At 46.3% G+C, this 22,500-nt stretch overlaps 1 protein-coding gene across 1 annotated transcript in view; it reads right to left on the reverse strand.

Moving 5' to 3' along the window:
- ptprb (protein tyrosine phosphatase receptor type b) overlaps window positions 1-22,500 on the reverse strand; it is a 53,089-nt gene that overhangs the window by 6,798 nt on the left and 23,791 nt on the right. The window contains exons 25-28 of the mRNA XM_015962769.3: window positions 17,565-17,714; window positions 17,331-17,470; window positions 224-360; window positions 1-19 (exon numbers count right to left, since the gene is read on the reverse strand). The exon at window positions 1-19 is cut by the window's left edge and continues 85 nt beyond it. Of these exons, the coding sequence (XP_015818255.3) occupies window positions 1-19; window positions 224-360; window positions 17,331-17,470; window positions 17,565-17,714 (446 nt within the window). The remainder of the gene's footprint in view (window positions 20-223; window positions 361-17,330; window positions 17,471-17,564; window positions 17,715-22,500) is intronic.

Consider the following 22,500-nt stretch of genomic DNA (forward strand, 5'->3'; position numbering starts at 1 on the left):
GAAGGCCCGGATGCTCAGCCTACACACACACACACACACACACACACACACACACGCACATGCACACACACACGCACCTAGTTGTAGTGTTTGCTTAAATCTCACCTGTGTGTGTGTGTGTGTGTGTGTGTGTGTGTGTGTGTGTGTGTGTGTGTGTGTGTGTGTGTGTGTGTGTGTGTGTGTGTGTGTGTGTGTGTGTGTGTGTGTGTGTGAACATACTTACCTGTAAGACGTTTTAGCTCTCAGCGGCCCGTCACAGAAGCGTCCGTAGCTCTCCCTTTGGTAAAGGTCATCGTCATGGTAACGATCACAAGCTCCGCCCAGCCTATCTCCTCCTGCACCCAGGTTCACCTCCACCACCTGATCATTTAGTAGAAAATAGAATTGACTTTTGTTAACACCTGTCTCACATGTGTCACCTGTCTTAACCCATCTGACCTGTCTCACCTGTCCTAGCCCATCTGACCTGTCTCACCTGTCCTGAACTGTCTGACCTGTCCTGACCTGTCTCACCTGTCCTTACCTCTCTCACTTGTCTCACGTGTCCTGACCTGTCTCACCTGTCCTAGCCCATCTGACCTGTCTCACCTGTCTTAACCCATCTCACCTGTCTCACATGTCCTGACCTGTCTCACCTGTGGTAGCCTATCTGACCTGTCTCACCTGTCCTGAACTGTCTGACCTGTCCTGACCTGTCTCACCTGTCCTAACCCATCTCACCTGTCCTGACCTGTCTTACCTGTCCTTACCTCTCTCACTTGTCTCACGTGTCCTGACCTGTCTCACCTGTCCTAGCCCATCTGACCTGTCTCACCTGTCTTAACCCATCTCACCTGTCTCACATGTCCTGACCTGTCTCACCTGTGGTAGCCTATCTGAACTGTCTCACCTGTCCTGAACTGTCTCACGTGCCTCACCTGTCCTGACCTGTCTCACCTGTCTTAAACCCATCTCACCTGTCCTGACATGTCTCACCTGTCCTAACCCTTCTCACCTGTCCTGACCTGTCTTACCTGTCCTTACCTCTCTCACCTGTCTCACGTGTCCTGACCTGTCTCACCTGTCCTAGCCCATCTGACCTGTCTCACCTGTCTCACATTTCCTGAACCATCTCACCTGTCCTGACCTGTCTTACCTGTCTCACCTGCATGAAACACTCGAACCTGCTGTTGGTTTTATCATCTATGCCGCTAGGGGGTGCACGAGGTGAAAAGTGTAATGGCTGCGGAGCTCAGAGAAGTCTGTCAAAAGTCACCAGCCAGAAACTCATTTGTGGGTGGGCCTAAGAAAATGTAAGTGGGCCCAATTGAAAACAAGTATATTTTGCTTGTGTGTGTGTGTGTGTGTGTGTGTGTGTGTGTGTGTGTGTGTGTGTGTGTGTGTGTGTGTGTGTGTGTGTGTGTGTGTGTGTGTGTGTGTGTCCTCCGCACATGCCCTAGCTCAGGGGTCAGCAACCCGCGGCTCTGGAGCCGCATGCGGCTCTTCCATCCATCTGATGCGGCTCTCTGTGCTTGTAAAATAATGAATGGATATTTAAATAAAATGCTTTATATTTTACTGCATTAGTTTTACACCTGTATGCCAATTCTATGTAAAGATTGTCTGCGTAAACCTGAACAGGTCCAACCCGGTCTGTGTGACCGGGTTGACGCGTCACGCTTGTGCGTAATCATAGGCGCTTTCTGAGCTGAAGATGATGTGAGATTCTGGGATTCTCCTCAGACGGCTCCTGGATGTGTCGCCACATTGGAGACAGGAACAAGCACTATTCAGCCAAAGTTTCATCATCAGGAAACATTTTCTAAGTGACAAGTCTCTCTGAGAGACCGGGGTTGGAAAACTCTTGCGTCAGCGGGAGGAATCTTCCTGCATGCACTCTGGTTCTGCAACGCGCTCCAAGCCCCTCTCAACATCTTCAGCTCGCTGTGCACCTTATGTAGTACACGCTGACAGCGAGCTGCGCTGAGCAGTGTCCAGCTCAGATGTTCAGATGGAAATCTTTTCTTGAGTGATTTAGCTACATCTGCGATGTGCGTAGAATAAAATGTCAGTTCGTCTGCATGCGTCGGGATAATTCTTTCTATTCTTTCTCCGTCAAAATAAACGGTCAAATATGGGAACTGTCCGGTCAACACAAGCCCTGCTTTTAACTGTTCTGTTTTCTTGTGAAAATTGTTACAAATTAAACTTGATTAACACCAGAGGCAGGCGTACTGCGCCGTTATCTCTGTCACTGTAAATGAGGGAAAAACAAAATGATCGGATCCTTTTCTGACCTTCCCCACCTACAAAGTTTAATTACAACAATCAAACGTGACAGAGCCTGGATTTGTATTCTGAACAGTCTAAACATGTTTTAAAAAGAAACGTATGACAACAGTGGCACCTGCTCAGTAAAACCACCAACAGGGTGAAAAATATCTAAATACTGTAGGCAGAGACGGGCTACAACTTCTGGATCCACTTTATATAAATCGTTTTATTGATTATCGTCTTATGAAAGATAACTTTGACGTACACGAGCGACCGGTACCGGCTGCTGTCACCTGTTGTGAGCAGCGCTCTGCTGTCTGAGGGTAGGCCCCGCCCACAACGCCGCGGCTGCTGAGGTGTTTTCTTTACTGTGGGAAACGGGTAATAATGGCTCCTTGATGGGAACAGGTTGCCGACCCTGGTTTAGCGCGACGTCTGATATATATATATATATATATATATATATATATATATATATATATATATATATATATATATATATAGCCATGCCCTGATGTGTGGCTGGGGGGTGCGTCAACATGGTCGGGACATAGAAGGGGGTGTGCGGCTAAATAAGTTTGGGAACCACTGATCTATATAATAAATCTAAATATTTCATCTGTTTCTGATGCAGATACTATATGCTGGGTCTCCTCATAAAAAAGAGAAACTAAATCATTTTTGTTCACTAACATCAGATATCTCCTATCATGCTGACATTTAAACATTTTCTGTGTGAAATGACAACTGTCCCTGCATGGATCAAAATGTCCAGATCTTCATCCAAGAGCAGGGATCGAGTTATGGGGGCTAGATATCTTTCAGGGAAAATTCCAGTTTCTGCCTATATTCCTGTAACGTCACGAATGGCCTGATTTTGAGATCCCACAGGTCAAATGCACAGCCATGTCAACTTACCCTGGCTATGATACATCCTACAGCATCTTTTCCCCTCACAGCAGACTGGGAGTCTACACGTAGTCCCTTTAATCACAGCCTGCTTCCTGACACAAGCTGGACTGCAGCTTTGAGAGATAATAAATCATAAACAATAACCTTCTCCTCCAAGGTCCATCACGGAGAAACTCTTTAAAATAAACTCCTTTATTCAAAGAAAGAAGATTTTATAATTAAAAATAATCATTGAATGAAGTTTTGTTATTGCTGATTATAAATAATGAAATGTTCATTGATCTGTGCTTAATGATATATGCTTAGCATGTTTATTGGATGAGGTCATCAACATTTGCACTCACACAAGGACAGAGTAAGTTAAGTTAACGCATGACACATGGTTAACCTTCTGCCTAGATTTGGCATCTCCATCACAGAGGGTGTGTCTCTGAGATGCTTGGTAACATCCTCAAACGTGCCATATTTGTTTGGCTATTCAAGATAACATCAATCCATTAAAACTAGTTACTCTGGTTTTTCCCTCAGTTCAACGTGAGTTTAAGTTGAGTTCGAACAGCTCAACAGTTCGAGTGTTTTTAGAGGGAAAGCTTTAGACCGGCCATCTTTAGCACCTCTCTAACCAGAAGGAGTTTGACACGTCGTCAAAACCTTTAACCTTTTTCGCACCTGCGAAGCTAACCAACAAGATAGTTTCCTGCAGAACAAAGCTGACTCAAAACTCCTTCAGAGTTTTTTTCAAGACGCTCGGTTTCACCCACCTGTCGTGAACCGAGACATCTCCGGACTGAAAGAATCGGCACCTCGGCCCTCTACAGCCCTCCGGTGCCAGCGGTCATCTGGCCACTCACTTTCGGATCCAACAAGAGGGTCTCTTAATCCGGGTAAAGTAGACACACAGGTAGCGTCTGCATGTGGTTTTGATAATAACAGCTTTATAGCTTGCAAACCAAATTCTTTGCATCCAGAACTCAGCTCTCGGAGATACAGATATTTTGACTCCATTACATTATATTCACACATAAGTTCCAGACACCATGCTTAGTTCGCATCCACTCACAGAAAATAATAGTTTAAACCATTTGTCAAGTCTTAATTGTTTGTAAAATAAATTCTTATTTTGTTTATAAGCCTGACTGTTTCTTGAACCAAACGAAGTGTGTACAATCCCTTAATAATTAAAAAAACCCTAGAATCTTCTAATTAATCATACTAAGACCAAGCAGGGGATATTCTACATTTATATAGAGTATCACAGCTATTGGTCACAAGTGGTGGTAACAATAATAAATAGCTCTTAAGCAATTTACCCTCTATTATCATTACATTCCAATATTTATGGACTCTCAGCGTAGCGGGATTCTGTTGAGCGGAGAGGACGCAGTGCGCTGATCGTTGGTGCGCCCGCTGCGTCCGGCCCACGATACATTCTCAAGGTGGCGCAACAAAACGTTATTAATAACACATCTGATACAATTCAGATCATCTTCAACACTCAGTCACACACTCAGGGCCGTTTCAAGGTATTTTGGGGGCCAAGGCAAAGCCCTAACCCTAACCCCTTTTTTTATCATTGATCCTATCGTCTAATCTCACAGCTGAAACAAGCATCCTTAATAATCTGTGCACAGGAAGCTTACCGATGCTGTAGTAAAACTAAAGGCATAATAATTTATTATTAATAAAACCTTGTTGCAGCACTAAAGCAGCAGAAAAATGACAGTTTGCAATAAATATGCAAAAATATTTACATATGAATTGTTTTAGAGCCCTTTTATTGGCAGAATCTGATATTAAAGTTAGCTATTCACCTGGGGAAAAAATGGGTCCCAACGTGGTTTGTGTGGTTTTGCCGTAGTGTGACATAGGCCTGGGCAAAAAATTGAAAATGTATCATTATACAAATTTCTGACTCTTATTGAGACAATTTTTCCCATGTCAATAAATTTGATAATAAAAAATGAAAAGATGTGTAGGTTGGCAACGTTCATGTCCCTTTAAGAAGCTGCACCACCTTGAGTCAGGTAAAAAATGTGACTCAACGAAATATATGTGACAGCCCCATCTAGTGGACAACTTTTGTCTCTGCTCATACCTGTAGTTATCGTCCATTTATTGTTATCGAGGTAAAATCCTCAATATATCGTGACATTGATTTTAGGCCGTATCGCCCAGCCCTAGTGTGACGTCATCTGTAGGCACAGATCTCCTGTCCTCTTTTTTGAAAATGGAAATATGGTCACCCTAAGCTACACATAGCTAAGTGTTGTTAGCGGGCTAGCTACATGTAGCTACGTGATGTTAGCGGGCTAGCTACATGTAGCTATGTGTTGTTAGTGGGCTAGCTACACCTAGCTACGTGATGTTAGTGGGCTAGCTACACATAGCTATGTGTAACCTCACGTAGATTTTACTAGAGGTGGTTCACATGAAAATCTTTGTGGTTTAACACCGAGTGGACCAGATCAAAAGATTCTAGACTCTGAGGAGCAAGTGGTGGAGTGACAACATGGAAAAGCAAGGTAAATATAACAATGGTTTATTACCAGCATTTATAACCCACTTAATATATAACAAAGCGCTTTGTGAAATAAAATAAAATGAAATAAAATAAAATAGTAAAATGAAATGTCACCAGTCTGTGTTTGTTCAGTCAGTCAGTCAGCTTGACAAATGTTCATGAAATCCTTGTCAGTCAGATCTTGGGTTGAAGTCGAGTTCAGGTGAGTGACAGACCAGTTAATCACCGGCTTGATGGTTCGGTTGGGCTGGGGCTCGCCATCCAGAACTGGAACAAGAATCTTCAATTCACCGAGGTGAATCAATCCAAAATAAAAAACCTGACCAAGAAAAGTCAGCTTGGTTTACACGGGGTTTCCCAAGGGTAACGGCAAATCACGGTCTTCGGACCTCTGTATCTCGAACTTGGAGTAATTGTTTTTCAAGTAACGGCTGCTAGTGCATCCTAGTTTGCTCTTCACGGCAAGTGCTTCCTCGTCAGCGTCTCAGCGCGTCTGAAGGCAAGTGAAAGCTGCATAGCGAGCAGCAGAAAGTGCTAAATTCTATTGGCTGATGCAATAGCTGGCTAGCCACGTGATTGGTTAGTCAGTTGCTACCTGAATTTTACTGGAACTTTCTATTTACTCGATTTTAGCTTTTCTTATTTGACTATTTTCAACAAGTTTGTATTTTCTTTTCTTTCTTTTTTTTAAACTATGAATGTATGAATGTTTAGATTTCTATTTATCTTATTTGGTCTTTTATCCTGTTTTAACTGTTTTGTAAATTTCCATTTATATTTCATTATTCATTCTAATTGTGTAATGATGTTACTATCGTAATCTGGGTTTTACACCGGGTTACACTGTCCCCTCTAGAATTATGCAAGTCCCTTTGCATAGAATCGCTAGACCTCAATTATCGGTGTGCTAGTGTTTGAAGGTGTAATGCTTGAATTTGCTTCAGTTAATGCACTTGTGAAAGCTAAGTTCAATCCTTGAAACAAGGACTGTGCGATAGATACAAGAGGGCTTCCCAATCTACTGTATTGTAGCCTATTAGGTTGAGTTGTTGCTCTTTCTGAGCGTCTCAAAGTCTTTGGGGTTTCGCTTGCAGTATCTAACTGATTTCCTATTTCACCATCTAGTCCTCCTCCTCCTTCAGGTTCACTGCAGGTAGGTCCTTCAGGTAAGTTATTTTTTTCCATCTTAAGTTCATCATTTACAGATTCCACATCTGTTTTGCTTCCTTTTAGGCTTCCTTCATCCGGTATGGCTCCACATTCAGGTAAGTTTTCAGGTTGAGTTTTCATTTGACAATCAGGTAAATCGCCAGGTTCAGTACTCATTTCCCTTGTTGGTAAATTACCAGGGTGAGTACGCATTTCGCATTCAGGTAGGTTTTGTTCGGTTATTTGAGATTCTACCAAATTCTGCCGTTCCAGGCACTTACTTGGCCAAGGAATCTCTAGAACCTCAGTAAAAGTTATGGGCTCTTGGTCAGGTTCCTTTCTGAACCAGTAGACATCCTCACCCTCTGATTCTAAGTTCTCACTGTCAGCAGGTAAACTACGGGACTGCCTGGTTCTTGGTTTGCCAATGCAACTGGGTCGAACAAGGTCTTCCTTGACAGGGGCAAGAAACCCACAAGGGAGTAAGAGATCGCGGTGGACAGTACGAACTGGGCCTTCTTTAGCTTCAGGCTTTATAGTGTAAACAGGCAAGTCACCTGCTTGGTGCAGCACCACATAAATGTCAGCCTCCCACCTGTCGGCTAGTTTGTGCTTACCTCTGAGACGAACTGCTCGAACCAGGACTCTGTCACCTGGTCCTAACCTAGAGGGTTTTATTCGGGTGTCGTATCGTATTTTGTTCTTTTCTGCCATCTTTTGAGCATTTTTGGTTGCTAACTTGTAGCTTTCTTGTAACGTTGCTTTGAGTTTTTCTATATAGTCAGAGTGTGACAGGAAATTTTTACAGTGAAGGGGAAGTCCGAATGCTAAATCAACTGGTAGTCTGGGCTGTCGGCCAAACATTAGCTCGTATGGAGCAAAACCAGTGGTGTCATTTCTGGTACAGTTGTACGCGTGTACAAGTGGTTTAACATAGTTGTGCCACTGAGTCTTGTCTTTCTCTTCCAGGGTACCTAGCATACTCAATAACGTTCGATTGAAACGTTCAACTGGGTTCCCTCTGGGGTGATAAGGAGTCGTCCGTATTTTTCTAGTACCAATAAGTTTACAAAGCTTTTGTATGAGGCAGGACTCAAAATCGGGGCCCTGATCACTATGTAGTCGTTCGGGTATCCCGTAGTGGACTATGAAATTGTCCCAAAGTGCTTTTGCAACAGTTGGGGCTTTTTGATTGCAGGTAGGGACGGCTACAGCATACTTGGTGAAGTGGTCAGTTAATACCAGCACATCCTTTTTTCCACATCGATCAGGCTCAATGGACAGAAAGTCCATACAGACTAACTCGAGCGGACGAGTAGACTTGATATTGACAAGTGGAGCTGCTTTCTCTGGAGAAGTTTTCCGTCTGACACAGCGATTGCATGTTTTAACCCTGTTTTCAATCTCAGCTGCCATGCGAGGCCAATAGAATCTTGTCCTGGCAAGATCTAAAGTGCGTTCAATGCCTAGATGTCCCATATCACCATGTAAACTTTTAAAAACAGAATCGCGGAGCTGTTCAGGTAAGACTAACTGGTACGTAACACTTTCTCCATCTTGGCGTGTACGGTATAGTATGTTATTATGCATTTCGAGTCGACTGAGCTCTCTGAGCAGAAGGTTGATATCTGGAAGTTCAGCTCGCACCGTCGGTGGTACTTTCTCTCCAGTCTCGATTTGTGCTATAACCTCTCTAAGCAAAGGATCAGTGCATTGTTCATGCATGATCTTTTCTGGAGACAGGTGTGGTACCACAGGTAACCCTCCACAGTCTGTCTCATTGACAAAGTCATCTGGAATGGCAGCTGCTGACATAGCCATTGAGTGAACCAAGGGAATGGTAACACTGTGAGAGATACAGGAGAGATGTTTCTCACAAATGGCTGACACTACTTCAGGACTTATACTACTTTCAGACTCGGACAGATGGGTTTGTGCAAACTGCTGTATGCGATCGAGTTCTTTCTGAGACACGGCATCATTGAGTAGATCACCATGTGGTCGCCTGGAGAGACCATCGGCATCAGAGTTTAGCTTACCTGCTCTATACTGGAGTTTAAAGTCAAAAGTAGACAGAGCAGCTAGCCACCTGTAACTCATGGCATCCATCTTGGCAGTGGTCAAGATGTAAGTCAGTGGGTTACTGTCGGTCATGACCGTAAACTTGTTCCCATATAAGTAATCAGCAAATTTCTCCGTAACTGACCACTTTAGAGCTAAAAACTCTAGTTTATGGGCGGGGTAACGGGACTCACTTTTGGATAAGCCTCTGCTCGCATATGCAATGACCCTTGGCTGTCCATCCTGCTCTTGATACAATGCTGCGCCAAGTCCAGTTGTGCTGGCGTCCGTATGAAGGGTATAAGGCAGTTTGGGGTCAGCAAAAGCCAGGACTGGTGCACTACTGAGCTTTTCGATGATGGCGTTAAATGCAAGATCGCAAGAAGGAGTCCACCTATCATTGAAAGGTGTCTTCGGGTCGTGATACTGATGTTGCTTGTCTTTATGTTTTGGGCTTTTGTGCAAAGGAGGGTATCTGGAAGTTAAGTCAGTTAATGGCTTAACTATGCTTGAATAGTTTTTTATGAAGCGCCTATAGTACCCAGAAAAACCAAGAAATGAACGTAGTTGCTTGAGGTCACAAGGCACAGGCCAAGTACGTAGGGCTTCTACCTTCTCAGGATCGGTCTCCACTCCTCTGCTAGACACAATGTGACCAAGATATTTCACCGAAGACTGGAAAAACTTGCATTTATCAATGGACAATTTAAGTCCATATTCTTTTAAGCGGTTGAGGACTTTCAGTAATCGAGCTTCATGTTCTTCAAGTGTTTTAGAAAACACGATGATGTCATCAAGAAACACAATCACTTCATGAAGATTCATGTCACCCATGCATTTCTCCATGAGTCGTTGAAAGGTGCTAGGAGCATTAGTAATTCCCTGAGGCATCCTATTGAATTCCCAGAAACCCATGGGGCATACAAACGCTGTCTTGGGTTTGTCTTGCTCGGCTACTTCAATTTGGTAATACCCGGATTTTAGGTCGAGCACTGAAAACCACTTGGAACCATTCAGAGCAGAGAAAATTTCTACCAGATTTGGAAGGGCGTAAGCATCTTTCACTGTCTGATTGTTAAGTTTTCGGTAGTCTATACAAAGCCGAACGTCTCCATTTTTCTTACGTACAACTACGATAGGTGAAGAAAAAGGCGAGGTTGACTCTCGGATCACACCTGCTTGTTGAAGTTCTTTGAGATGCTTACGAACAGCTTCTAGGTCATTTGGGTGTATAGGACGAGCTCTGTGTTTGAAAGGCGTTTCATCTGAAAGTTTGATGGTGTGTTCTACCTGATTGGTTCTTCCGAGGTCCAAGTCATTTTGAGCAAAAACTTCGGGCAGCTGATTTAGTTTTGCTGTTATATGCTCCTTCCATTCAGCGCTAATTGGAGAAGACTCAAAATTGAACGACAGCTTAACTTCAGTTTCAGTTTTGGATCTGGTGGGTCCCGCGGATTGTGCTTGAGAAAGGACATTTTGGAATGCACTAACCTCTCCGATAACACACTTCTGAGGGATTTTCACGTCATGGTCAGACTCGTTTGTAAGCACGACAGGAACAAGGTAAGGTGCTCTTTCAGGTAAGTCTATTAAACAAGGTTTAACAAGTATACCACCAGGTAAGGCTGACATTGATGGGTACTCCAATAGGACAGACTTCTCACTGTTATTGGCCGAAATTGCCACAGTGCCATCGACCACTACAGTTTTACCTGCAGGGACCAACTGTGGCTTTCTGTTATGCATTGTCACTAAACCAAGGTTACGGTTTTGTGACTGTCTGTGTCGTAACTCAAGAGCGTTCAACACTGCCCTGTAACCAGGTAGCATTGTTGGTGGCAGTTCAGAAAAGGCATCACGGTGTAGCTCATATAGCACGTCCAACGTGTTTGTGCCTATAAGAACTAGGGACTGGGCAGCTGCACGCACATCAGGGACAACTAAACCGAGTGTCGGCACTTCGGCTTCGAGGCCCAGGAAATCTTTTGGGAAAGTGATATGCATCTCAACGTATCCTAGGTAAGGTACACGTTGGCCATTGGCTCCTTCGACTTCTAGCAAGTCGTGAAGTGACTTAATTGGGTAATTCGACAGATGCTGTCGGTAGTAAGATTCAGGGACAGTAGTCACCTGGGACCCAGTGTCTAACAGACAGTTAACTGTATGACCGTTAACTCTAAGTTCAGCTGTACTTTTTGTGCCAATCAGCCCACAGGGAAGGCTGAAAGAGTCTGTTCTTAAATGTGACTTCATTTTGGCACATTTTTTGATGGAGTATTTCGTTTTGGTTTGATGGGACCTGTGAATTCTGGATCAGCCTCTGTTTGTCCCACAACAGGGGCGGATTCTAGTTTAAAGGAGGTGGGTCATTCTGACTGTCCCATATCTGTCTTCTAGCTTTCAGTTCTTTTCGTTTTGCTTCTACCAAAGCTGCATTTGGCTCTGACTCACAGGTCGCTACAATATGTCCGTCCTCCCCACATCTGAAGCAGTACCATGGCTTGGGTCTGGTACTTTGGCGGCTTGTTGAGGGAAAATATTCGGGTTTAACATGGTCAGGTTTTTTAATTTCAGGACCTTTTGTCTTTTTTGGGGTTGCTGACTTCTTTTGCTTCATAACTGCGGTTAATTGGCTCTTCAGGTCAGCAACTTGCTTTTTCAGCTCTCTTAGGCAGCTTGACTCTGCTGCTACGCTTATATTTGCGTCGATGACGGTCTGTTCATGGGAAACTGCTTTTGGTTTTGTGGTACTAAAGTGTCTCTTCATTCGTGAGCTTTTAACCTCTTGTCTGTTTTCTGCCGTGCGAAGAAAAAGCAATAACTCTGCATAGGTAGGGGGGTCTTTATTTTTCAGTTCTAGCTGCAGTTCTGTTAATAGGGTGTCATCCCAACAACCCCTGTTAAACTGTTTTAGAAGCTGTTTGTTCACTTCCTGGGGCTCAAGACCACCTCTACGTACTGCGAGATTAAGTGCCACCTGCAGACGGTGGAGATATGTGGATGGTTTTTCTCCATGATCTTGGAGTGTATTCATGAACCGGACAAGTAATTCCTCACCATCTTCAACAGCGCCGAATGCCGAGTCCAAAAGCTCAATGTAGTCAGCCGGCGTGGCTTCTGGTCCGAGAGGGCGGATTACATCAGACGCAGGAGAGAGAAGGCTTTCAAGTATTTTACGTGTCTTGTCTAGCTGAGACAGAGAAGAATCGTCAATCATTAGACTAACATGAGAACGCCACCTTTCATAATCTGCCTCACTGTAGGGTCTAGGAGTTTTGCCAGAAAAAGCTCGTATTCTTAAAGCTGCATGAGTAGAGGAAATTTTTTCCACATTTTTCACCACATGTTCAACTACAATTTTCTGAATCTCTGGGGGATTAATATCTGTTGCAGTAAATGTTGGTGGGATAATGTGTGGTTTAGGAGGGCTTTGTAAGATTGTCTTCATAGGTTTAGGTGAACTAAACACTCTAGTTTGGTGTAAAGGTGAAACTCCACTCTGACTGGGTTCAGCTACTATGTTGGGTTCAGCCATTACATTAATTTGATCTAAGGTCCTATTTTCAAGATCAGTTTCTGTTGTCAATGTGGACTCAATAGATTTTCCTATGGTGGACATAACTTCTTTCAAGACTTCTTCAAAGTCTTTTCCACTCAGCTTAGCTAAGCCTTTCAGATCATTGAGGTAAGTTTCAGTAAAACTGCCTCCTATGGTTCTAGTGTACACGTCGTTTAGAGCTTGTATGTGATACCTGACTCGTGGATCATCCGTGGACAAGAGGTACGGCAATTCCGGTGCTAACGATTTAACTGCTACACCAGACTCAAATTCCACGACTTGACTTCCGTAAAGTTCAGATGAGCTATCATTAATGGTGAGTGTTCTGTAAATAGAGCCATGTTGTTCCAGAAATTCGTAAACTTCTTTGTCTCTTTCCGTACCGGTAACACCACTAACAACTACAGCATTTGGTACTTTAACACCATTCTCCTCAACAAACTCCATACTGACTATGGGTGAAAATTATTCAAAGATGTTTAATGTTGTCTCACAACCTTATGCTCCTGGTTGGCTCTGCCAGCTTATGTAACCTCACGTAGATTTTACTAGAGGTGGTTCACATGAAAATCTTTGTGGTTTAACACCGAGTGGACCAGATCAAAAGATTCTAGACTCTGAGGAGCAAGTGGTGGAGTGACAACATGGAAAAGCAAGGTAAATATAACAATGGTTTATTACCAGCATTTATAACCCACTTAATATATAACAAAGCACTTTGTGAAATAAAATAAAATGAAATAAAATAAAATAGTAAAATGAAATGTCACCAGTCTGTGTTTGTTCAGTCAGTCAGTCAGCTTGACAAATGTTCATGAAATCCTTGTCAGTCAGATCTTGGGTTGAAGTCGAGTTCAGGTGAGTGACAGACCAGTTAATCACCGGCTTGATGGTTCGGTTGGGCTGGGGCTCGCCATCCAGAACTGGAACAAGAATCTTCAATTCACCGAGGTGAATCAATCCAAAATAAAAAACCTGACCAAGAAAAGTCAGCTTGGTTTACACGGGGTTTCCCAAGGGTAACGGCAAATCACGGTCTTCGGACCTCTGTATCTCGAACTTGGAGTAATTGTTTTTCAAGTAACGGCTGCTAGTGCATCCTAGTTTGCTCTTCACGGCAAGTGCTTCCTCGTCAGCGTCTCAGCGCGTCTGAAGGCAAGTGAAAGCTGCGTAGCGAGCAGCAGAAAGTGCTAAATTCTATTGGCTGATGCAATAGCTGGCTAGCCACGTGATTGGTTAGTCAGTTGCTACCTGAATTTTACTGGAACTTTCTATTTACTCGATTTTAGCTTTTCTTATTTGACTATTTTCAACAAGTTTGTATTTTCTTTTCTTTCTTTTTTTTAAACTATGAATGTATGAATGTTTAGATTTCTATTTATCTTATTTGGTCTTTTATCCTGTTTTAACTGTTTTGTAAATTTCCATTTATATTTCATTATTCATTCTAATTGTGTAATGATGTTACTATCGTAATCTGGGTTTTACACCGGGTTACATATGCGTTGTTAGCAGGCTGGTTACACGTAGCTACGTGTTGTTAGCGGGCTAGCTACATGTAGCTCTGTGCCTCATTCAGAAACACATGAAACCAACCTCTCATGCCCTTCTGATTTAATTCCTACTATCTTGTTAATCATGATATTTGGCCAAATTGGCCCATGCATTGTAGATTTTATTATTTATCTCAACAATCTGGCTCGGTACCATCTGTTTTCAAACACGCAGTTATTGAACCATCCTTAAAAAAACAAGTGTGGACTCAACTCAGCCTAAAAACTACAGATCCATCTCTAAACGACCCTTTAGCTCTAAAAATTAGGAAAGGTTGCGGCGGATCAGCTGATTACTTTTCTGGAACTACACAACAATTTTGTCAATTTCTAGTCTAGTTTTGGTAATAATAATAATAATAATAATAATAATAATAATAATAATAATAATACTAACTTATATAGCACTTTTTAGGACACTCAAAGACGCTTTCATGCACTTTCACATTCACACACTGCTAGTGATGGTAAGCTACTTTGTAGTGACAGCTGCCCTGGGGCGGTCTGACAGAGGCGAGGGTGCCATGTGGCGCCGTCGGCCCCTCTGACCACCACCAACACAGGCAAGTAGGGTGAAGTGTCTTGCCCAAGGACACAACAGCAGAATACCTCTGGCGGGAACTGGAATCGATCCCATGACCGATCACGAGGCAACCCGCTCTACCTCCTGAGCTACTGCTGCCCCTAAAAAGCGTTCAACAGAAACAGCTTTGCTTAAAGTTTGACACCGTGATAGCTGCAGACAACGTCAAATTCACAGTGCTAGTACTGTTAGATCTTTCTGCAGCTTCTGACTCTGTTGATCACCGCTCCTTAATAACAGACTTGATGACTCGGTGGGGATCTCTGGAACTGGTCTAGACTGGTTTAGATCGTACCTTTCTAACAGAAGTTAGTGTCTGTATAAACCAGATCTTGTCAAATTCTACCCATCTGTTCTGTGGGGTACCCCAAGGCTCTGTTTTGGGTCCACTGTTGTTTCTGCTGTACATACACCCTTTTGGACAGATACTTGATTCTTTTCATAATGTCTTGTATCACCTATATGCAGATGGCATTCAGCTGTACTGCTCCTTTAAGGATTCTGAGTTCTATAAACTGTCTGAATGACTAGAGCGTCTATCAGCGATCACCAGCTGGCTAGAAGATAACTTCCTTCAGTTAAACTCTGAAAAGACTGAATGTCTGATTATTGCCTCTGAGAGCATGGTTCCCCTGATTAGTCTAAAACTTGGTCATTTATCTTCTGTTGTCAAGACAAACTTGAGGAATTTGAGTGTTTTTGACCAATCTGTCTCTTGAAATTTACTCATAAACGTTGGTCCGAAACAATTTTTATCACTTAAGAAATATCTCCAAACTGCGAAGTTTGGTGTCAAAAACATGAACCTGAAATGGTTCTCCATGCCTTTATCCCCTCCTGTCTAGATTACTGTAACACACTCTTCACATGTTCTAACAGTAAAGCCCTTGACCACCTTCAGTTGGTCCAGAACTCTGCAGCGAGGCTCCTAACTGGAGCTTCTTCCGGCACTTGCAGAGTACAGACGCTTCTGCTTTTGCTCCCTTATCTTTTTTTCCCAAGGCTCTTTGTCCTGTCTGCCCACAGAGCACTTCTCTGCATTTCTTCTGAAAAACCCTATTTTTTAGAATGGATTTAATTAATTGGTCATTCAACACGATTGACAAGATTTTTTCAACGATGAGAACGGAGGAGGGGGCTCCCACATTCCCGCAAGGGACACACGCAGCGGGATATATGCTCGATTCCTGGAGGGAGTGGAAGATCGTATGCCTCTCTCAGCTGTCCATTGAGAATGTCGAAGATGTGTGGATATTTGGCCTGATGATCACTGGATTTCTTCTGATTGGAGTGGGAGGATATCTGGTTTTCTAGAGATTTGGGAAGACGGGAGCGATTGGAGGGCGACCCGCACCCTTGGAAAGCACCGTCCGTGTGGAGACCTTACAGACTGTGACGTTACTCGAGGTGAATCGTAAGCTGGTCAATGTTCTAGCTGCGATACCGGTATTAGTGCGCAAAATGGATGTCATCTCGGAGAGGGTCACGGGACGGGTGGAGATGTTTAAAACCTGAATTGGCTTCACTGGAGGACTTGAATGATCAGTTGCAGACTTCAAGGCAGAGAGGAAAATTATCTCTGCCTGACCCAAACAAAGTCTTGTTATCCGAATCTGACGCCATGGCAGCCTTGTGAATGCCAACAACAAACCCCCACGAAGGAATGCAGACAGATGCTGTGAAAACCCAACCTACCCCCCCGCCTTTGGATTGGTGAACTTCAGCCTGGCGAGGTCATCAACCTGCAGGTGTCAACATGCTCTGCGCTCCTCCCAAGATCTCCCTCCCACCTGTGGCTACAGTGGCTCAGCGCCATAGGGCTGCTCTCGCTGGGGAAAAAGGATCCCTGCACCCCCCCCCCCCCCCCCCCCTCCTCTCAGTGTCTCATGTTGTGAATTGTTGATGTTCGTGCTTATATAATTGAGGCGTTTTTTTTGCATAGTAAAGCTACGCCCTGCCGGGAGTAACTGGTATGCCTTTTTTCCCTCCCGCAATTTATCCTCACGTAATCCCCTTTTCATCTAATTAACGGTAGCGCGACTCTTGTTGCGAATGACCACAGTACCAATTCTTCTGTACTGAAACAATTGCCCCTCGGGGATGATTAAAGTTTTTTTGAATTGAATACAATTGAAAACAGCACTTTGTGATTCTATGTGATAAGTGCTATATAAATAATATCTATTTACTTACTAATTTCTACTTATGTTTATGTTTATGTTTATGTGCTTAGCAGACGCTTTTACCCAAAGCGACTTACAATTTTTTTTTTTTACCTATAGGGCATGTTGTGATCTGTGGGGGAAACCGGAGTACCGGAGGAAACCCACGCATGCATGGGGAGAACACGCAACTCCACGCAGAAAGGCCGCAGCCGAGTTTCGAACCTGCGACCTTTGTGCTGCGAGGCAACAGTGCTAACCACTGCGCCACCATGCAGCCCCTTACTTACTTCATAAGTTGTGCCAAATAAACTAAAATTTCTGAAACACTTGATCTCAGACCTGCCACAGTTTTACATTGTGAGAGAGAGAAGACTGAAAACTGACACCGATATGTTCGGATACTACATTTTAATGCCGACATTGGCCATTGACCGACCAATCAGCTGAAAGCTTCCTGCAGCTGAGCCAACAGAAGAAGAAGAAAATTTATTTTCTATAGCACCTCTCAAGATGAAAATCACGAGGCGTTTCACAAAAACAAAAAATGTAAAAATAAAAAAAGAAGAATTTGTACCTGTCCAAAGGAGGTGTCGGCATCCTGTGGGCAGCGGCTAGAGAAGTAGTCTGTCTGGTACGCCCTGATGGAGGAGTTGGTGATGTAGTCGCGGTAGGAGGGTAGTGGGTGGCGCTGCTCCGGCTGCAGAAACTCATTGGCTGTTGAGGAGAACAAAACTTATAACTAAAACTGTCCTTGTAGTGTTTCATCAGAGAGAAACATGAGTTCATTCAAATCTGAATGATGTCTTACTGTCAGACTCGGCGACAATCACAGCGAAGTACTTGATGGCTCCGTTGGTGTCACTGAACCAGGAACAGTTGAAGCGAAACAAGATGGAGGACGACGTGACTTTGGAAGATTTATCGCCAACACGAATGCTGGGAGGTGGGATGGGTGGACCTAAGAGAAAACCAAGAGGTTCAGAAACACTGAAACAGTAGCTGAATACATTCTTATAGCGATTTTATCTCGTTCCCTTTCGGACCGAGCTCAGGAACTCCTCTCCATCCCCACCCCCTGCAGGTAGGAATGTTTTGTGGCGGCCCTGCCAAAATGGGCCGGCAAGGCTGCATTGCACTCTGGGGGGAGGGTAAATTGGGGTTGCTTATTCAGTTTGTGGTGTTCTGAGGACTATTTTGTTCGGGGTTATGTTAGTGTTGTTTGTTTCAGTTCAAGTTCATGCTGTGTTGTTCTTATCCAGTGCCTGTTGGCACCGTGAGTTAAATGTACGTGTGGAGGGATGAAAACGGAAGCCATCCGGCTTTTTGAAAGTGTTCTATGTCTGCTACCTGTCAACTCTTCTTTGCTGCTTCATACACACCCCACTAGAGGGCGGCGCAGACCGCTACATTGGAGTCAGAAGTGGGATTAGCGCTGTCAAGAAAGACAGAAAAGATGCAGCAACTCGTCGAGGACATCGAGCGACTTGACAGAGAGAACAGCAAGCTGGAAGAAAAACTACGGCTGGGCACCAGAGCGAGAACACTGCGCCAGCCGGATGGAACCAGCGATCCGCGGTTAGCCCGGCACCCGCGAGAGATGCACTCAGCGGAAGTGCCCACAATCCCGGCACCAACGGCGCTGAGAGACGGCGGCAATCAAATGCCGGTAAAACTCCCGAGATTCAGCGGCACCACACCCCTTGCACCCTTCCTCGCTCAAGTAGAGCTGGCGGCTTTACATGAAGGATGGAGCCAACAGGACTCAGTGGTTCGGGTGGCGCTGGCCTAGGAAGGAGGAGCACTTCAGGTCCTGGTGGACCTAGCATTGGAAGGGCCATGCGATTGGAAAGCTATCACGGCTGCACTGAACAGACGCTTTGGGACGCAAGCCGCAGGAGAGCAAAGCCGAGAACAACTGAGTGGCAGACGATGCGGCCACGGAGAAAGCTTGGGAGCTTATGTGGCTGATCTACAACTGTGTGCTCGGTGGGGCTATCCTGATTTCCCGGCTGCCACCAGAGAGGAGTTAAGCCTGCATGCATTCCTAAGAGGGCTAACACCGGAACCATTATGTCAACACGTCAGATTGTCCTTCCCCATCACCTTGGCTGAAGCGCTTAGGAGAGCTGAACAAGCGGAGGAGGTGATGCCTGTTGGATAGTGTGGGAGATCGCCGCTGGCGAGAGCAACTGAACAAGAGGAGGTGCTGGAGGAGAGGAGAGAAGTCAACCAGGCCCGGCCGGAGCAGACCCCGAGACAGAGACCAGCCACCGGCCTCTGCTACCACTGTGGCGAACCGGGACATCTAGCCAGAGACTGCCCAGCCCCAAGTCCTTGGCCCAGGTCTGGGCCGCGGAGGCCGCAAGCTGCGGGAAACGCCAGCGGGGTGGGACAGTAAGGGGACTCCCACCTCGCGCACCCTTGGAGTTAACCTGCCATCCGTCGGCCGCTGTGGGCCGCTTCATGGGCTATATTTGGACTGTGTTGTTGGAGGACAACAATGCTGAGCCTTGGTGGATACGGGGTCCACCATCTGTCTGGTCCGGAAGGGATTCCTGCCAGAGACTGAGGGTTCCCTCCTGGTAGGCTGGAGTCCCACTGAAACCGCATTGCTGACCGTGACTGGTGAAAAAAAACCACAATGATGGGAAAGGGACTGTTATCAGTGGTGGTCGGAACTCATCGAGCTGAGCAGGAGTTCTGGATTGCTGCCATTCAAGATGATTGCATCATCAGGCTGGATTTATTAATGCGCTGGGGCGCATGTGTTGATGCTCAAGGAACGGCTTTGTGCCTAGATGCCGAGACGATTCCTCTCCAGGGGGGGAGGGACCCTCATGAGAAGCAACGAGGAGCCAGAGTCGCCCAGTCGCTCGAAGACGACTGCGAAAGCCTGGAGGTTGGACAGAAGCCGGTTCATGCTACTGCGGCCCCGTCACCTGAGGCCATGCTTGCTATGGAGGCGTTGGAACAACGCAGCGGGGAACACCTCAGCTCGAAGCAACGAGAGCAGTTGGGCCAATTACTGCGAGAGTTTGGAGACATCTTTGCTGCTCGAGAAGAGGATTGCACCCGGACTAGCTTGGTCCAGCGCTGCATCGACACAGGAGACACTGCTCCTGTACGGCTCCGCCCTCATCGCCTGCCATTAGCCAAACGCCAAGCAGCAGAAGAATTAATCAGAGACATGGCAGCTAACGGGGTCATTGAGCCATCAGAGAGCCCCTGGGCTGTGCCTGTTGTCATGGTGAAGAAGAAGGGGGTGGATGGTGACCCTGTGTGGATTACCGGAGGCTTAATACTTTGACGCGCAACGACTCATACCCCCTGCCCCGCATTGACGATGCATTAGATCATGTAGCTGGATCGTGCTGGCTCAGCTCCTTGGATCTACGCAGTGGATATTGGCAGGTGGAGCTGGCGCCTGAAGCTAAACCCAAAATGGCGTTCACGATTGGACAGGAACTGTGGCAGTTTCGAGTGATGCCGTTTGGGTTATGCAACGCCCCGGCTACTTTTGAAAGACTGATGGAACGAGTACTGCAGAAGATTCCTCGCAGCCGCTGTGTGGTTTATCTGGATGATTCGCTCGTGCATGCTAAAGACTTTGAGCACGCTGTTTGCAACCTGAGGGAGGTTTTTGTCGCCATTCGCCAGGCTGGGCTGCAATTAAATCCTGCTAAGTGCACGTTGCTCACTTGCTAGACCCATTTCCTGAGCCATGTCGTCAGCGAGCAGGGAGTAACAACAGACCCTGCTAAGGTTGTTGCTGTGAAGGAATGGCCTGTGCCAAAAAGCGTCTCGGAGCTGCGGAGCTCCCTGGGTTTGGCCTCCTACCACCGCCGCTTTGTGAAAGGATTTGCTACTGTGGCTAGCCCCCTGCATCAGTGAGTCAAGAAGGGCCGGTGGTTCAAATGGAGTGAGGAGTGCACTGCAGCTTTCCTTCAGCTCCAGACGGCGTTGGTTGACGTGCCGGTTCTGGCGTATCCGGACCCCGCTCAACCGTTTGTTGTGGATACAGATGCTAGCAACGGGGGAGTGGGAGCTATGCTCTCCCAAACCGGTGAAGACGGAGAAAGAGTTGTGTCTTACTACAGCCGCAGTCTCCGTTGGAGCGAGAGGAACTACTGCGTCACCAGGCGGGAACTGCTAGCGGTGGTTTTGGCTGTGAGACACTTCCGGCCATACCTGCTGGGAACCAAGTTCAAGCTTCGGACAGATCATGCTAGCCTCACCTGGCTATTGAACTTTAAACAGCCGGAGGGACAGGTGGCTAGGTGGCTGGAGATTCTGCAGGAGTATGACTTTGAGATCCAGCACCGCCCCGGTCGCCAGCATGCTAATGCTGACGCTCTGTCCCGGCACCCATGTTTAGTGACTGAGTGTCATTACTGTCTCCGCCAGGAAGAGCGAGAACCAGAACCTGTTCCAGCAGCAGCAGCAGTGAGGGAGCAGCACCAGGAACCATTGGCTGCGGCGGCGGAAGCTGCCGAGGAACAAGAGAGGGAGTTGTTCTCCATGGAGGAACTAAAAGACCAACAGGAGGCTGATCCAACTCTGGTGGAGGTGAGGACCTGGGTTCGGGACACCCAGAGACCAGAGTGGCCCGCTGTATCCTCGTGTGGGGCTGAATTAAAGAACCTGCACTCACAGTTCGGCAGCTTGGATCTGCATGGAGATGTGCTGTATCGGCGCTGGCAGGCACCGGGAGGAGGGATGGACCGCTTGCAGCAGCTGGTGCCACAAAACCTTCAAGCAAAAGTCCTCTACTGGGTTCATGGGTCAGCGGGGACGGGACACTTTGGCAACAGCAAAACGGTGCGATGGCTCCGGTGGAGGTTCTACTGGCCGGGCTGTCGTCAGGACGTGAACACCACGTTCACTGCTGCAACGTCTGCACCAGCCAAAAAGGGCCTACTCAGCGCTCCCGGGGGCCGCTACAACAGTACCTGGTTGGAGCATCGATGGAACGGGTTGGGGTGGACATCCTCGGGCCCTTTCCCACCAGAGAGGCTGGGAATCGCTACGTTCTGGTAGCCATGGACTACTTCACCAAGTGGCCAGAAGCGTACGCGATGCCGGATCAAAGCGCTGCATCTACAGCTCAGCGGTTGGTGGACGAGATGTTCTCTCGTTTTGGAGTACCTGAGGAGCTGCACTGCGATCAGGGGAGAAACTTTGAGAGCCAGCTGTTCGGTGAGGTGTGCCGGCGGTTGGGGGTGACAAAGACTGGAACCACTCCGTTGCATCCCCAGAGTGACGGGCTGGTGGAACGGTTTAACCGCACTCTGGCGACTCAGCTGGCGATCCTCACCAGAAAACATCAGAGAGACTGGGATTTACATTTGCCAATGGTGTTGTGGGCGTACCGTACTGCAGTGCAAGAGTCCAGCCAGAGTACTCCTGCGGCGCTGATGTTCGGGAGGGAACTCCGGACACCAGTGGAGCTGGTGTTTGGGCCGGCTCCAGAACCAGAGATTGTGTGTGTGTGTGTGTGGGGGGTGGGGTGGGGGTGGGGGGCAAACTGGATTATGTGCGACGCCGAAAGGAGCAGATGGAAGAAGTCAACCAGCTGGCCCGGACCACCCTGCTAGTGGCTGGAGCTCGCCAGAAGAGGGGGTATGACTCCAGAGCTCATGGACCCTCATTGGCTTTGGGGGACAAGGTTTGGGTCTACTGCCCGACCTGGAAGAAGGGCCTGTCCCCCAAACCGATGAGCCACTGGCAAGGACCCGCAGAAATTT

Source organism: Nothobranchius furzeri, chromosome 1, assembly GCF_043380555.1.
Source record: "Nothobranchius furzeri strain GRZ-AD chromosome 1, NfurGRZ-RIMD1, whole genome shotgun sequence".
Classification (NCBI taxonomy): Eukaryota; Metazoa; Chordata; class Actinopteri; order Cyprinodontiformes; family Nothobranchiidae; genus Nothobranchius; species Nothobranchius furzeri.